At 44.0% G+C, this 16,372-nt stretch overlaps 1 protein-coding gene across 1 annotated transcript; it reads left to right on the forward strand.

Annotated features, from left to right (window-relative positions):
- Positions 1–6,031: 6,031 nt before the first annotated feature.
- Positions 6,032–16,368, forward strand: LOC122191034 (cytokine receptor common subunit beta-like; the record flags this gene model as incomplete). The annotated part of the gene is made up of 14 exons (XM_042891221.1): positions 6,032–6,258; positions 7,078–7,224; positions 7,782–7,911; positions 9,718–9,902; positions 10,104–10,249; positions 10,718–10,883; positions 11,374–11,503; positions 11,609–11,769; positions 12,214–12,359; positions 12,463–12,634; positions 13,356–13,446; positions 13,722–13,791; positions 15,357–15,460; positions 15,741–16,368. Coding segments are annotated over exons 2-14 (2,199 nt in total), but the record flags the coding sequence as incomplete, so codon positions are not given.
- Positions 16,369–16,372: the final 4 nt, after the last annotated feature.

The following is a 16,372-nucleotide window of genomic DNA, read 5'->3' on the forward strand; positions in this document are numbered from 1 at the left end:
ACTTGCCCCTGCTGGGGGGAAACCCTGTGATACACAGGAGCCCCAGCCCTCCAGTGACTGCTCTTGCCATGAGGTTTCTCCTGAGCAATTTGGTGTCATGCTCCCCCCTTCAGGCCAAATATCAGCCTCTCCTGAAATGCACCTGGATGCATTTGGAGACTACCTTGATGCCCGTTCAGGTCACCATGGACCTTCAGAACTCTCAAAGATTTCTTTGCCCTTTCAGCAGAAGGGAAGCACTCTCCCTAAAGAGCAGCCATTGTCTGAGGGTAATCTTGTGGTGTTAAATCCTGACAGCACTGAGCCAGTTTTCCTTTGCCAGGTTGGTGACTATTGCTTCCACAGCCTGAAATCTGGTGAGAAGATGCGTATGAGTCAGGAATATCCCCAAATCAAGAAACCTTCTGGAGGCAGGACAGTACCTGGGAAATCTGTACCAGATGATGAATTCATCACTGGCAAGGAAGGGGATGTATCAAAAATGCAGGCCATTCAGCTTTTCAAAAGCCTCAAATCAGATGATTATTTCTCCTGGCAGCAATCTCTGAGGATCACAGAAATCTGCTAAAGGAGCAAATATCAATGAATAGCAAGGCTAAGAGTAACTGAAAGAGGTGGCAGCTATCTGATATAAACCAACTCAACAAATAAACAGAAATTCCTTTTTCTGTCTTCCAGTGCAACATGTTGAAAGCCATGCCAATCAATAGCTTGATCTCATCCTCAATTTCCTTTGCAATTTTGTCATGAAAGACCATCCAAATATCATCACTATGAGATAGTTCTTGTTTTCTTAGATTCTTGGATTATCTACAAAATACACTTCAGCCTTCTTATGGTCCTGCACTGGTTGCATTCATTTTACCATAGCCCCAGACTACCTGGAGCAAAACCTGTTGGAAGAAATGCTGACTTGAGTTTGTGAAATGATATCAGGTTGCAAGCCATTTGGAGACCTTTGTTATATAAGATTGTTTCAAGTAATTTTATAATCTTCTGTGTGTGTGAAATAGATCAAAGACTCATCAAGGACCTTTAATTATTTCTACGTTTTCACTACTAGCATAGGTTAGGTACCATCTCAGATGAAAAATCACCAGACAGTTATAGAAGCATAAATAGAAAATGAGAAAAAAAATGGCCAAAGTCCAGGAAAACTTTCTTAATTTAAGATGCGTTGTATCACGGTGTATTCTTAGGATAAGAAGAAAACATTACTGAGATACATGAAATAGGCTCTGGGGGACCATAGGGAAGATACATCACTAGAAGAAAACCCAAGGACTCATTCAGTGCAGAGAGGAAGGGAAAGGGACAATAACAGAGAATGACGAGAGAAAAGCTGTGAAGGTGCAGAAGCCTGTGTCTGGTGGGGCTTTTCTATTTCTCATTGTGTGATTTTCTTTTAAGTTCATCAGCTGTTTAAGCACGATATAATTCATCTTAACCATGGGACGTGTTCTTTCTTTTTTTGTTCTTCCTAAGCTGTATTGGAAAAGAGGAACCACTTTTTTACTTATTCTGTTTCTGTAAAGAAAGCGTTGCAAGATAGGAGCACGGAATTGCCACTCTGTGATTAGTAAAAGGCTTTGGTTTTAGATCTGAAGATAGACTTGCCATTCCAAATATATATAATTTTATCTAATAAAATATATTATTTCTTCTTACAAATCTCTTCTTGCATGCCTTAGGAATGTTGTACTTACAACATTACTATTAGCTCTATTGAATGGACCTTAAAAGATTCTGTAAGTTCAGAACTGTCACCTGTAAGTTGACCTTGCTGTATTATTTGACAGACCTGATGAGAAGGAGTTCTGTGTTTGTGCCTGCTGATTCCTCCTGCTGATTTAATGGGACAGTGCTGATTCAGAAATTGCAGAGAAAAGCATTATTTTTTCACAATTTAATTGCTTACTAATTTAAATCTGAAAGGAGGCCAAATTCAATTTGACATTCTTGATGGGAATAGGCATACAGTTGCAGCCACTAACAGAGAATATGGAATGAGGAACACCTTAAATGATTTTCAAGTTTTTTTAGTCTCTTTGGCCTTTTATGTGTAAGAAGGCTAATTTCTTCTAGGCTGTGTGGTTGTGCTCTAGCTAGACTGGTATGAAAAAGGAGATGTTCAAATTCATATGCAACTCAGGTATCTGGATTCTGATCTCTGATATGCTTCACCTTGGAATCAAAGCGTCCACAGGCTTTGTTTTTGTCTTACATTCCTTCCTGAAGTAAGCATCTCAATTAATAGCGTAGATCACCTTTTGCAACTCTCTGATTCAACTTCAAAGATTTCTGCCTCTGTTTTGACAGTAAGAAATTTTCTGTTTCTTACTCTTAGGTAATAACTTCATTATTGCTTCGTAAGAATAAACCTCAACCAGAAATGTATTACCTGACTTTACATGAGATTAAGTTGCAAAGTACATTGTGACCTCAATAGTTCCAATGCCAATCCATGTGGAACGAGTCAGTTGTTGTGTTTCTGCAAGTCTGGGGGTTGTCTTTTACATGAAGAAGGAAACTGAGGGTGAATGGTTTAATAGAAAAGGAAACAGGAATGGAAAGCCCACCGAGGTCTCAAAGAACAGCAGCTGGATAATTTCTGAGAAAACTGTATCTCTACAGCGTAATGCAAAACAAGCCCAACCCACCCTGACAATTGCTGTAGACTTTCTTGTTCACACAATGTCAAATGCATTTGTACACAGTCTTTTTTCCTATGAGTGTCCAATGATTAATCTCTGATTCCTCTCACTCCCTATGATGCTGTTTCAGCACCTAAAGACATTGTTTTCTATGTGGAGGAAAGTCCGTGATATAGGAACACAGATGAACACAACGGGGCCAAACAGTCATTTCATCCTGTCTGATATTCTGCCTCTGACCATAGCTTACAGTGGATACTTAAAGCAAGAGTGTAGTAAGCACAGAAAAGTGCACAGTAAATAATTACATCCTTACCTGGTATCTTTTCCAGAACCTGACCCAAAGCCTTCCTGGCTGTTAGCACAGGCCACAATGCTCTCTGCTCTTCTGGGCACACCAGGGTGCAGCACTGTGTCACAACAAACACGGTGACCACGATCCACAACAGCAGGGCTGAGGTGTCTTGTGAGGACTCCTCCGATAAGATAACATTGCTAGTAGCCTAGATGAAGTGCCTCTACATCAATGCATGCAGCCTGAGTAATAAGCGGGAAGAGTTGTAAGCCACAATGAAATTAGAAGAGTATGTGATCACAGAGTAATTGTGATCACAGTCATGCGGGTTGATATACATGACTGGAGTATGATGATTGAGGGCTAGAAGGTTTTCAGAAGAGATAGGGAAGGAGGAGTGGGGGAGTTGCTCTCTATGTTAAGGTTTGGACAGAGTGTGAAGAGCTGAATCTGAGAAACAGCCACGCTCAGGTTGAGAGCTCGTGGGTGAAAATCAGGGACTGGACCAAGAAAGGACATTTGATGGTCAGGGTCTATTACAGGCTGCCTAATCAAGGGAGAGCCTACGAATGAATCATTCTTGCTTCAGGTATGGGAAGTGTTGCACTCACAGGAGGAACTGGCAGGGAATTTAGCTACCTGTATGTCTATGGAAAAACAACATGGCAGGCTGCAAGCAATCCTGAAGACCCCTGGTGCTTGTTGAGGAGAACTTCCTGCTCCAGGTATTAGACAAACTGACTAGAGAATAAGCACTTCTGGACCTGATTCTCACCAATTCAGAGTAGCTCATTAAAGAGTCTAAGATGGGAGGCACTCTGGTCTGTAGGGACTGTAACTTGGTAGAGGAGGATGGGCCTGGCAAAAAGCAAAGTCAGAACCCCAAACTTCAGGAGAGCAAACTTCAGGCTGTTTGAGGAATCAGTGGGTAAGTTCCTGTGGAAAGATGTCCTTAGAGACAAAGGAGTGGAGCAGAGTTGGCAGCTCTCTCTGGTTGTCTTTCTGTGAGCACAAGAGCTCTCTGTTTTCCCTTATATGAAAACAAGCAGAGGAAGCAGGAAACCAGTATAGCTCAGCAAGGACCTGTTGATCAAATGGGGGTAAAAAGGATGTGCACAGGTAGTAAAAGCAAGGATGTATCAACCAGAAAGAATCATAGAATCATAGAATTGTAGAATCATAGAATCATAGAATGGCCTGGGTTGGAAAGGACCTTAAAGATCATCTAATTTCAGCACCCTTGCCATGGGCAGGGTTGCCACCCACTAGACAAGGCTGCCCAGAGCCACATCCAACCTGGCCTTGAATGCTTCCAGGAACAGAGTATCCACAACCTCCTTGGGCATCCTGAATATTGTAGCCAAAGGGTTGTGGTCAGTGGCTCTATGTCCAGGTGGAGGCTGGTGATGAGTGGTGTTCAACAAGGGGGTCTGTCTCTAGGAATTATGCTCTTTATCAGTGACACAGATATTGAGATCAAGAGCACCCTCAGCAAGTTTGCAGATGACGTCAAGCTGAGTGGTGCAGTTGATACGACAGAAGGAATGGATACCATCCAAAGGGACTTTGAGAAACAAAAAGGAAGGGCCCAGGTAAACTTGATGAGGTGCAGCAAGGCCAAGCATGAGATGCTGCACTTGGGTTGGAGCAATCCCAGACATGTATACAGATTAGAAGAATTCCTTGAGAGTAGTCCTGCTGAGAGAGACTTTAAGTGTCCTGGTAGATGAAGAACTTAACGTGGGCCAGTACTGTGCATTGGCAGCCTGGAAGGTCGACTGTATCTTGGACTGCATCAAAAGAAAGGTGGCCAGCAGGGCGAGGGAGGTCATCCTCCCTCTCTTTTCTGCTCTTGTGAGGCCCCATCTGCAGTATTGCGTCCAGGCGTGGGGCCCCCATCCCAGGAAGGACATGAAGCTGTTGGAGCAGGTCCAGAGGAGAGTCATGAGGATGATAGAGGGTAAGAGAACCTCTCCTATGAAGACAGGCTTAGGGAGCTGGGCTTGTTGTCTGGAGAAGAGAAGGTTCCAGGGAGACTGCATTATAGACTTCCAGTACTTAAAGTGAATTATAAGCAGGAGGGAAAACAACTTTTTACAAGGATAGATAGTGATAGGTCCAGGGCAGCAATTTTAAACTGAATGAGAAGAGATTTAGATCAGATGTTGAGGGGAAGTTTTTCACTGAGAGGGTGGTGAAGTACTAGAACAGGCTACCTAGAGAGGTTTCGGATGCCCCATCCTTGAAGGCATTCAAGGCCAGGCTGGATGGAGCCTTGGGCAACCCTATCTAGTGCTTGATCTAGCAGTCAGCAACTCTGTCCATGGCAGGGAGTTTGGAACTAGATAATCTTTGAGGTCCCTTCCAACCCAAGCCATTCTGCGATTCTATTATTCCCTTATTCACGGAATATGTATATATATATATGTATATATTCTCTTGTATATTGAAGGAGTTCTTGTGAGTGGCTATATCTGCTAAGTGTGGTTTTGGTCAGATTTAAGAGGTCTAGTGGCTGTGAAAAACAAACAGACTGAAGAATTATATTCTGTATCTGGGGACCCATCTCAGCCCCTTGTACTTTACTCCTAAATGCACAAATCTGAGTATGTCTTTCATAGAACCGCAGAATGGTTGAGATTAGAAGGAACAAAGCCTCAGTTTTCACTTTAATCTACGTATTATAAAAATCATCATCAATTATTAATTGTTGAAATCAGTAAAACATAAATAGTTATAAAATATTGCTCAAATTAAAGGATTGCAGTGATAAAGGTAGTCTCTCTAGTTTCAAATTACATATAAACATACAAGCACAAAGTGAAAAACGATCCCACTCTTGGAGCTTTTTAAGACTACAATAAAGCAAGAAACAATACTTGAGTAGAAATAATTCCTTCCTATACTTTCATACATTTACTGCAGTTGATCCTTTTTCAGCCTCTTTTTTCTTCATAAGTACACTAATCCCAAGAAAAGATAATTCTTAACAGACAGATTAGCAGTGACATACTTCCTTCCCCATATTTCCCACTTAAACAGTCCGCACGAAGTAAGTGCTTGGGAGCTTAAAACAGGAGGAACGTGACTGTGCAACTGCACAAGCATCTATTTTCGTTGGAAGGGTGTGGTCTGCTTCTTCAAAACCGACATTTGAATGTATGGAAGGTACAAAAATATTGTATAGATTCCTTTGTAGGGAAGCAGCTGGTTGCTGCATCAGAAGATTCTCATACTGCTGGGGAAGCTGAACAGTGAGGGTCATCCATCAGGTTTTATCATCTGCCTCACAGACAACTCTGGATGCAGGTAAGGGAACTGCTTCTTTCTGGGGAAGGCAAAATAGCAGTCTTCTATCCTGGAAAGTCTTGAGAGCTCTTAAGGGAAAGCTTTGCAATGATTATGCGAGGGCTCATACCGCTGTTTCTGGTGTCAATAAGCAGCATTCAGGAATCTGAAAGTCAACAGAGATTTAAAAGGAGATCTCTCCATGTTCCTCTACAGTAGAAAAGAGCTAGAGTTCACTGAGTACAGGGGTTGCAGCTCTGTAAGTTTATCATAGTTTGGAGAGAGCAGTGAGAGATGGCCAGAAGAGCTAGTATTCTAGTACCAAAGAATGTGGGCCATGGTCTTTCGCAAAGAGGAGAAATAATTTATTTGAAATTGTTGCTAAAATTTGCAACTTGTCTGGGGAGTACCGTATTCAAGAGAAACCTGAAAATGAATGAATATGGAAATTCAATCACGTATTCTGGAGGTATGCGGTTGTGGAATATATTTTTAAGGAAAATAACAAAACAGAAGGAAGAGTAGGAAGACTAGAAAGAGCAGAAGGACGAATGAATTTGAAGGATAAATTTATTCACAGAATATGCATGTTTCTTCTCAAGAGCTGAAAGAATCTGTGCACTTCCTTGGATGGGCACATTTACTCTATAGTCCTTGCGCATGTTGCAGGTTCACACAATAAGAACAGGTTTCTGCCCATCAGTAAAGGATCTGTAGATGTTCTGTCTGAATTTCATCACAGCAAATTAGGGAGTTCTTTCCAAATATCACTTCAAGACAGCAAAATGCCTAAGGTTCCCTAACTGAGTTTTACTTCTCTTTTCATGAAATGAAAACAAGAAGCTCCAGAATAAGACAAAAGAAGAGTGGGCAATGAGAACATTTTTTTTAATAAAAATGTGTGTTCAAAGGACAGTATGAAGATGAAAGGGTTTTGCATCTTTTTGCTAAATCTGTCATTGGTCTTCAGTGACCAAGCCATTAATGGTGAGTTTCAGATTTATAATTTCTTTTATTTGACTCCTGCCTTTTTCCTCTCTTTTTTGTACCTGACTCACTCTTCCCCATTTTCTACTTTCTTTTGCTCCCATCCTCTCTGCTGTAGGACAACAAGCATTCTGAACAAAAGCAGTCAGTTTGCGGCAGGTGCAGGTGCAGGTGCAGACAAATAGGTGAGAGTGTGGAAATCTGTTGCAAAGAAGTCCTACAAAGATGAAATAATCAGCACATCCTCACTAACTGTGATATTCACTATGCCCAGAAAGCTGTCTCCGCCGGGAAGTGATACTTTGGCCAGAAACATGTCTTGCAGGCTCGCTTCACCATTGTTGTACCTTGGCTTGACTCTTTGGTACTGTGGAGATGTGGGGAAGGAACACAACTTCAAACATATTTTCACCAAGGGTCATTATTTGGTGCCATCAGAAGAGTGTTGTTCTTGATGCCTTTCCCATTCTGATGGCAGAATCACTGTCCTTCCTGCTAGCTCTCACTATTTCCATTTGTAAGCAGTGCATCTTTATTTTGGCTGGCATCCATTTCAGAAAGCGTTCCGATGGAGAGCTTGAGGTGCCACAATGACTACAGCTCACTCATGACGTGCACATGGAAGGAACACTCCGAGGCTCATGCCCTCCTTGGTTTGACTCTGTACCAAAGGAATGTTATTAAAAAGTAAGTACCTGAAATGAACTGTGCAGGAAAAACATCCAAAGAGTGTTTGGCCACAACACTCTTTTGGAATCTCTGGGCCGGCAGTCGGGTTTTCAGAAAGTGACAGCTGTTCTTGGGTTACAGTCAAAGTTGCGCTTGCTTCTGATGCCTGTCCTAAAAAGGGGAAGGGAGGACTTCTAATCATGTGCCAGTGGAGTTAATTTGATCCTAGTTTCAATAATTTACCCCTAAGTTTGTAGCAGAATCCTGGATAGGATATAAGAAGGGGCACGCGGGTGGCTGTCCAACAAGGTAGAGAAGATAGATTGAGAAGAAGAGTGGGCTCAGGAGCGCTTCATAAACCTACCAGACAGAGACGTTTCCCCAGTTATTTTGCCTGTTTAGGGTCAACACTGAGCGTATGGCTTTGTTCACTTCTGAAGACCCTGAATAGGCTATGCTTGTGAAAGTGTGGGTATGGGTAAGATCATCTGTGCTATCAATCTTCCTCCCAGAGATACCAGTCTGTTTATGAGAGTATCTCTATGCTGCATCTGTTTCCTTATGAAAAGGGAACAGCATCAGCAGACTTGATCAGCTGTGAGGATAAGAAAGGCCGAACAGGGAGGAACAGTCAAGGAAGAGAGGAAGTTAAAGATGGAAAGCTGAGAAGAAAATGTATTAGCATCTTGGGATACAGAAAGGAAAGGGAGAAGAGGTAACACTTGATTTTATTGTAGGTAAGAGAGAATTGGTACACCTAAAAGCAGGTGAAATGAGCTGAAGGTCTTTGGAAAAGGACCTTGAGGGCAATTATTCTGGAAAAAAAAAAAAAGAGAAGGAAGGAAAAGATGAAAGAAAATTGCTCTGCTGTTGGGAGTCTGCTCTGGAACATTGTTTTATGATGGAGGGTTTTCAGTGGCTGATACAGGAATCATGACCGGTCAGTCCCTCCCTTTCTTCAGAAATATGCCTGGCTTCCTCACTAGTACCCAACTTTGGCAGTTATCAGTGCTGCTGAACAATGCCTGCTGACGTATGGTTGGCTCGGAGACCTCATGCTGTCCTGAAGGACAGTAGCTGAGCTCCGATCGCCACGGCTTTATCTGAACGGGAACAACGGGCATGAATTCATAGGCTCATGCAGAAGTTCAGAGGGTACAAAAAGGAGAACTGCATCTCTTCAGCAACTCAGACCTGTGCAAGCACAGAAAGCTTGTCTACTTCTGACTACCATAATATATTGTTTTTAATCTTGATGATGCTTTTTGGCCTGGAGGAAGGCCATCTAAAGTGATGCCTAGCATTCTGGAGGAAGTTAATGAATACATCAGGTCTCTTGACAGAACAGAACTGCTAAGGCTTGAGAAGTACATTTTGGCTGAATTAAAAAAACGCTTAAGTGTCTCTCTGGGACTGCCAAGGGAATTCCTTCAAGAAGCTCAGGATCATCAGAAACTTCCTTGCCTTTCACTCAAAGTAAACAATGCATTTCTCTGATGTTCTTTTCCATCAAACTACTTCTCACATAGAATTGTGAGATTATCAGGGCTTAGACTGGAGGCCAACAAAACTAGACTGACATGAGAACAGAATATTATGTTGCGTACTTTGAAATGAAAATGCATTTGATAAAAGATTAATGGTGATAAAAATGTTAGTAATTGTAATTGGTGCAAAATGGGGATATCAGTGATAATGAGGATATAACTTCCCACATAAATTAGATAATCGTGATGGGATTGGAATTATCTGCTGACATTTAGTTTTGCCTGAACTATATAGGACCAGATGAGACGTTTATAGACACTTTTTCTATTCACACAGTGACAGTGAGGAAATGCATTGTCAAAAGCAGCTGGAAGAAGACTTACCTGAGGCTTCAGACCCCTACAGCCATTGGATTTGTTGGAAAACAGTAGAATATTTTGGAATTGGAGTGGACGATTATTACAGCTTCAAACCCAAGCAGAATCTTGAAGCACAACTACAAGTTCATCTTTTCCAAAATGGTAAGGAATAAATTCCAAGGCAAACTTTCAAATGCTTTTGGGAGAACAGGTGGACGTTGGAGGGACACACAGCAAGCAGCTTCCTACTGCTGGAACTGATAAGATATTGTGAATTTGAGGAAGCTTAACTGCATGTTTTGTTCCCCTCTTCATGTTTCTCTCCTCCGATTGCATCTCATGTGTTGTACCTTCATCTTCCAGTTCAGCCCCTTCCCCCTCAGAACCTCTCAGTGCGAGAAAGTTCATGGGACTTCTTGCTGACCTGGACAGCACCTGATGGAAGCCAAGGGCTGGGCAGTGCATTGGAGTATGAAGTTGCTTACAAGCGGGACTGGGAGTCCTGGGAGGTAAGAGCAGGAAGAGCTGGCCTGACCTGGCCCTGGCTGTAGTCTCGTGGCTTGTTGAGAGCTTATGGTCAGTGCCATGCAAATGAGCAGCCTTTCTGTTCTCAGATACTATGAAGAGTTGCAATAAATGCTGATTTAGGTCATGTGGAAGAGACTTTGTTACTACCTGCAAGTGACTTTCCTGGTGAAATACCACTTGTCCTGACTTGAATGCAAAAATCAATTCTTCACTGCGAAAAAGCAGTGCAATTGGGTTTTGAGTTGGAATTTATTTAACCCTGCATCCCTCCATCATGAATTGAAAGCACGTTTGAAGAGCAGCCTGTGGGCTCATGGGGGAGAAAGGCAAAACACCTTGGAAATGTTTCACGCGTACGAGACAGCTTGGGATGCATCTGTGCTCCTTCTCTGTCTTCCCTCCACCCCTCACCACTGATTCCTGTTCTCCCTCCTTTCCCCTGCTGACAGAAGGCTGCTTCACGCCTGCTCTCCAACATCACTCATTGCCATCTCAGCCACCTCATCCCAGGGAGCAGATACATCGCCCGTGTGCGAGCCAGACCGGAGCAGGGCAAAGGTTTCTCCGGGCAATACAGCGAGTGGAGCACAGATGTGTCCTGGGAGACCCCCGAAGGTAAAGGGGATGGAGTAGGGCTGTGCAAGGGTAGGAGGACAGGCCGAGAAACCAGGACAAGGCAGTGGTCCTTGTGGGTCCCTTCCAAAGCCAAAAGTGGCAAGGAAGCCCCACCTATCATGGCTTTCTCTCAGGGAGCCTCAACGCTTGTTTCACTGGGATACTCCAAGCAATAATGAAATGGCTGGGGGCTGTGCCCCCTGCAGGAGGTCTGGAGCCTTTCATGGGTCCGGATTGTGACTTGGGATGTAGCTCATTAAGAAGTCCGCTTACTGTCTTCCACTGTAGTGCTGGTCTTGCTTCCACTTGGAAGGATCGCTATGTCCTAGAAGGACATGGAGAAGTTTGAAATGCGAGCAGGAGCAAGAGCCTATCTTGCCCCTTTCAGTGTGCTTTGTGTTCCACCCCATTGTATGGTATCTGCTCATGCAAGACAAAGGCTGTGAATGGACTTTTCCTGCCTCTTAGCATGCTGTGATCTTCTCTGTAGGTGGCATTCATCCCAGGAACCTTCGCTGCCTCTTCAATGGTGCGTATCTGAAGTGCAGCTGGGAAGTGAAGGAAGTGATTGCCAGCTCTGTCATCTTTGGCTTGTTCTTCAGGGCCACTCCAGCATCAGCGTACGTGATCTGCCAGTGGCAGCATACTTACCTCTGCCCGTCCTGCTGGGCTGCTGCTCTGTGCCATTCCTGCTGATCTCAGCACCACCTTCTTTTCTCCCTCAGGGAAGAGGAGTGCTCTCCTGTGTATGAGAAGGCTTTGCCCCATGTCCCATACGTGGTGCAGAGCTGTGGAATCCCTGTTAGCAACATCAACAGTCAGAGCCAGTACCAAGTGTCTGTGCGGACCAAGACGGAGGCGAAACTGATAGAAGCCTACAAGAACAGTGAGTTGCTTTGGAGAGTCTTGCCTCTCCTGGGAGTTTTTTTGGAACAGTGCCTGTGTGGGCAAGACGTGATGAGAGCAGTGGGAGTGAGGAAAGGTGTTTGGGAGGAAGAAGAGATCTGACTTGGTAAGGGAAGCACGTGGTTGATGTTGTGGGTCAGACCCAGTGGAGCTCCTGGGGGTTTGTGAAGTGATCCCTGGAGCACAGCATGAGATAGGGCTGATGTGCTGCGTGAGGTGTGTGGAGCGCCTGTGCCTGTAAGCATCTGGAAGTATTGGTGATGTTTTCACAGACAGGAGCTCGGGAGAGGTTCTTGCAAAGGTAGAAGAGATCACTTTGAAACTGCAGATCTTAAGAGATGTGGTGGATGATTACAGAAGATGGTGAATGGATATGCTGGGTGTGCTTGTTGATATGTACTCTGGGATATTCTCTGTGTTCTAGTTAAGGTGCTGCCACCTGCAAATGTGTCTGTGGAACTGATGAGAAACCAGGAGTATAAACTGAGGTGGAAAAAACACACTTTACCGTATGATTCCATAAAACTGCAGTACGAAGTCCAGTTCTGGAAGCACAACCAATATGACAAAGTGAGTGACAGCAAGTGCAGGAGTCCTGGGTTTCTCTTTGCTTTGCGACTGGGGATGACAGTTCCTCTCACCTCTTTCATTTGTGCTTCTTTCCTCTCCCCAGACCTTGAAGACCATAAAAATTACCAATGATGAACCTCCCTTCATCTTCACTGATCAGATGTTGTCAGCGTCTACCACATACAGGGGAAGAATGCGTGCAATGGTGAATAATCAGGATTATCGGGGCTACTGGAGTGAATGGAGTGAGGAGTTCACCTGGGAAACTGAGAACGGTACTTTTCACCTGGGCGGTTTTTGTCAGGTTTTTGTACGGTTCGTGGATGAAATTCCTGTAGAGAAACACCTGCATTCTTGTGATGAACGTTGCAGGCAGATCCAGCCATGTAACTGTGGTGGGGCTGCTTAAAGTGGTCACTGTTCTGCTTGCACCCTTTCCATTTTACAGAGAGGCTGTGGCATTGAATAAAAGATATATTGGAGTGTACTGGAGATGCTGACCATATCATGTTCATGCAGTTTCTGGAGTTGGAAGCAGAATGCCCATGATTACTATGGTCACATGCCCAAAGATATGTGACATTCTAGAATTTGTCCCTGGGCAGCTTGAAGTAGCAAGATGTTCACCTCAATGTTCATCTACATCCATTAGCGGAAGGAGCTCAGGAGAATCTATCTCTGAGATTCCCATCTCTCCAGGACTGTACAAAGTCAGGCAACCTAAGACCTCTGTAGACCTCTAACGTTCACCGTGAATTCTGCTACCTCACCAGGCTTTTGGGATAAATTATTTTCCCAGTGAAGTCAGTGAAGACTAGAAAAAGAATCAGTGAGGGAAAAGATGACTTCCTTTGGTCATCAATTAGGTATTCAGGACACGTTTGTTCTCTTCTACTTCCCAGATATGCTTTCATGAAGAATCACCTGAATGCAAAACTTCTTATGGGAAGGGGGGCCTCAGAAGTTGACTCCCCATTTCTTCTTTCTCTCTTTCAGTTCTTTCACCAGTGGTTCTCCCATTGATGCTGCCAGTTCTCATCATCACTTTGCTCGCTGTTGCTTATTGCAGCTTTAAGTATTTACTCAGGTAAGTTTGTGCCCTTAGAAGGCAATTTAGCTGTGTGCTCGCCATGGGGGAGTGGATAAAGGGTGAGGCACTGCTTGTCTGCTATGAGAGTGGTCTATGCAAAGAGAAGCCTTGGTGTGCAGTGTCAGCCTTGTGCATGGCTGGACACTGGTGCGAGTTTGCTGCTGGCCTCCCAGGCAATGGCGGGGCCACGCAGAGCAGCATGGTGCATGAGGTGCAGTCTCTTCTTCTTGCCACACTGAGACACGAACCTTGAAAACTCTGTGTTGCTGCAGGCAGAAGAAGCTGTGGGAGGAAAAGATTCCAAACCCGAGCAAGAGTCTGCTGATCCAGAGCTACTTGAAGGTAAGAGGCATCTGTATCTTTGAAGGTTCATTATTTCTTTCTTGTTTGTAAATCCCAATAATTCCAAGAGCTCCTCTTTGTCACCTAATCTACAAGGAACATACACTTCAATTAGTCTGTTCCTTATTGCCAGGAGAATTTCAGTTCATATGAAAAGTAGGAAATTTGCAGTACTTTAAGAATTTAGCCAACTGAGTCAATCCAGCGTCATTGGAAACTTCAATATCTGTTGCTTTTCTTTGTCTCCAGATAGTAACTATTCCGAAGGTTTTACAGTGCGATCATAGTTCTGATTAAGACACTTTTATTTTGAGAGGTTAGATTTTCTGTAATAAACATTACTACATGCCTTTCTGTCACCATTTCTGTCTTGGAATGAGAGGAATATGTTTAGATAGCTTTTATTCAATGAAGTATCTCTCCCTCCCTCTTTCCTCCAAAAGTGGAAAAGGAATGAGTGGAATAGGCATCCCTGAATTTTGTGGTAAAACACTTCAGACTTGCAAGAGAAGAACTTCTAATTCTACAGTGTTCCCACTCTACTCCCACTGCACTCCCAAGCATGTTTTTATGCAACAGTTGACTTTATCTTAATTACCTGGCAATACAATAGTTAAAGTTGTTACATGACCTTTGTGTGAGGCAAATGGACACTCACATATGTTCATTTGTGTGTGAGTGAGTGAGTGCCAGGATATGGTTCATACAATTGGCCTCAGCTCATCAATCCAGCCTTCCCAGATCCCTCTGTAGAGCTTTTCTGTCCTCAGGCAGATCAACACTTCCTCACAGTGTGGTCTCATTCACAAATTTACTGATGGGGCACTTAATCCCCTTGTCCAGACTGTCAATAACAATATTAAACAGGGCCAGCCCAATACAGACCCTTGGAGAATGCATCATCTGCATTTAACTCCATTCACCACTACTCTTTGGGCCTAGCTCCATCAGCCAGTCTTTTTTACCCAGCAATGAGTGTATCTATGTAAGCTGTGCATTGCCAGCTTCTCCAGGAAAATATTGTGAGAGACAGAGTCAAAGGCTTTACTAAAGGCTAGACAATACACCCACAGCCTTTCGCTCATCCACTGCATTGGTCACCTGTTGCAGAAGGAGATGAAGACCTGCCTTTCATGAACCCATGATGGCATGGCCATCTAGTTGTCTTGCATGTGCCGTGTGATTGCACTCAAGATGATCTTCTCCACGACCTTTGCAATGTGATAACCCGCTTCCCCATCCACAAGCATTCAATGCCTTAATTTAATGGTTTTGAAAGTTCCCATCCTTGCACTGAATCATCTTATCCCTTGTTTTGTAAACATCTCAATAATTCTGTTTCTCTGTCCACCTCATATAGATAATAGGCTTTCAATCTTTATAGACGAAACATTGCCTGGAGAAAACAACTACTTCTTTCACTGAAATTGAACCCAACTTTACAAGAGCATATTACCACATGCTTTAAGCTACTTGTTTTCCTTCTCCATAAGTAACGTGTGGGTCTTGATCCTATTGCTGGTAATACACTTCTCATGTCTGCTCAACTTTCTTTTCTTTTCCAGAAAGTTGCCCTAGGAAACAGGCATGCAAGCAGCCAGCTGGACTTCAACAAATGCAGCCTTGTGGAGAACATGGATCAGCCTAGCTTCCTTCAAGCTGTGGACAGGTGAATGAAGAGAACATTGTAGTCACACTGTGAATGACATGCTCATAGAGCTCCCTAACTCATGGGAAGCCATAGCCAAACGTTCTGCCACCAAAAAGCCCATGGCAGTAACTTTTGAGCTTGGGATACAATTCTGTGCGCTCTGATGTAACTTGCTCAGCTGTACAGATCATTCTGACCATATGCATAGCTACTTCAGCTTTCTACTAAGCTTGTGTTTCTGCTTTGTGTATACCACAAATACATACCTCATGAGCAATTTTAACTGTCCCTCCTTCAGGCCGACGAAGATTTTGGCGGAGTCCCCTGAAGTGCAGACTGAAAGGACAGAGGTTTCTTCTCCTGCATTGGACCTACAGAACCCATACCATGCTTTAAATGCCCCGGTTGTCTGCCCAAGGACAAACTGTGCTGACACAAGTATAACTTCCCAGACAGCAATCACTTGCTTTGCTTTCAACGGCCCATACTTGTACAGCCCAGCGAGGTCTTCTCAGCCTGAGATGCATCAGACCCTGGAGGTGAGCTTGAATCCAACGGGAAAACAGGAGAAAGCAGTGTCCCTGCAGTACGTGACCCTTCCAGACAAAGCCAGCCCCCAGGCTGCACAGAGGCAGGAGCAGCCGGGAGCAGGTCCTCTGCAGCCCTTCTTGCTCCCAGAGCAGAAGGAAGCGATGCAGTACCTCAACAAGAAGGAAGTTTCACCACTTCCCTCCACCTGTGGGAAAAGCACAGACGTGAGAACAGAAGAGCAGAAATGTCCAGAAGCTCCTGGCTGTCCGGCATTCCTTCAGCAGTGTCCCTTGGAGTACATCACCACAGACAGCCTGTCACTGCCATCAGCCAGCGGCACCACACACCTGCCACTTGCCCCTGCTGGGGGGAAACCCTGTGATACACAGGAGCCCCAGC

This window comes from Lagopus leucura, unplaced genomic scaffold (assembly GCF_019238085.1).
Source record: "Lagopus leucura isolate 7727_CA_CO unplaced genomic scaffold, USGS_WTPT01 44284-0_obj-0_obj, whole genome shotgun sequence".
NCBI lineage: Eukaryota > Metazoa > Chordata > Aves > Galliformes > Phasianidae > Lagopus > Lagopus leucura.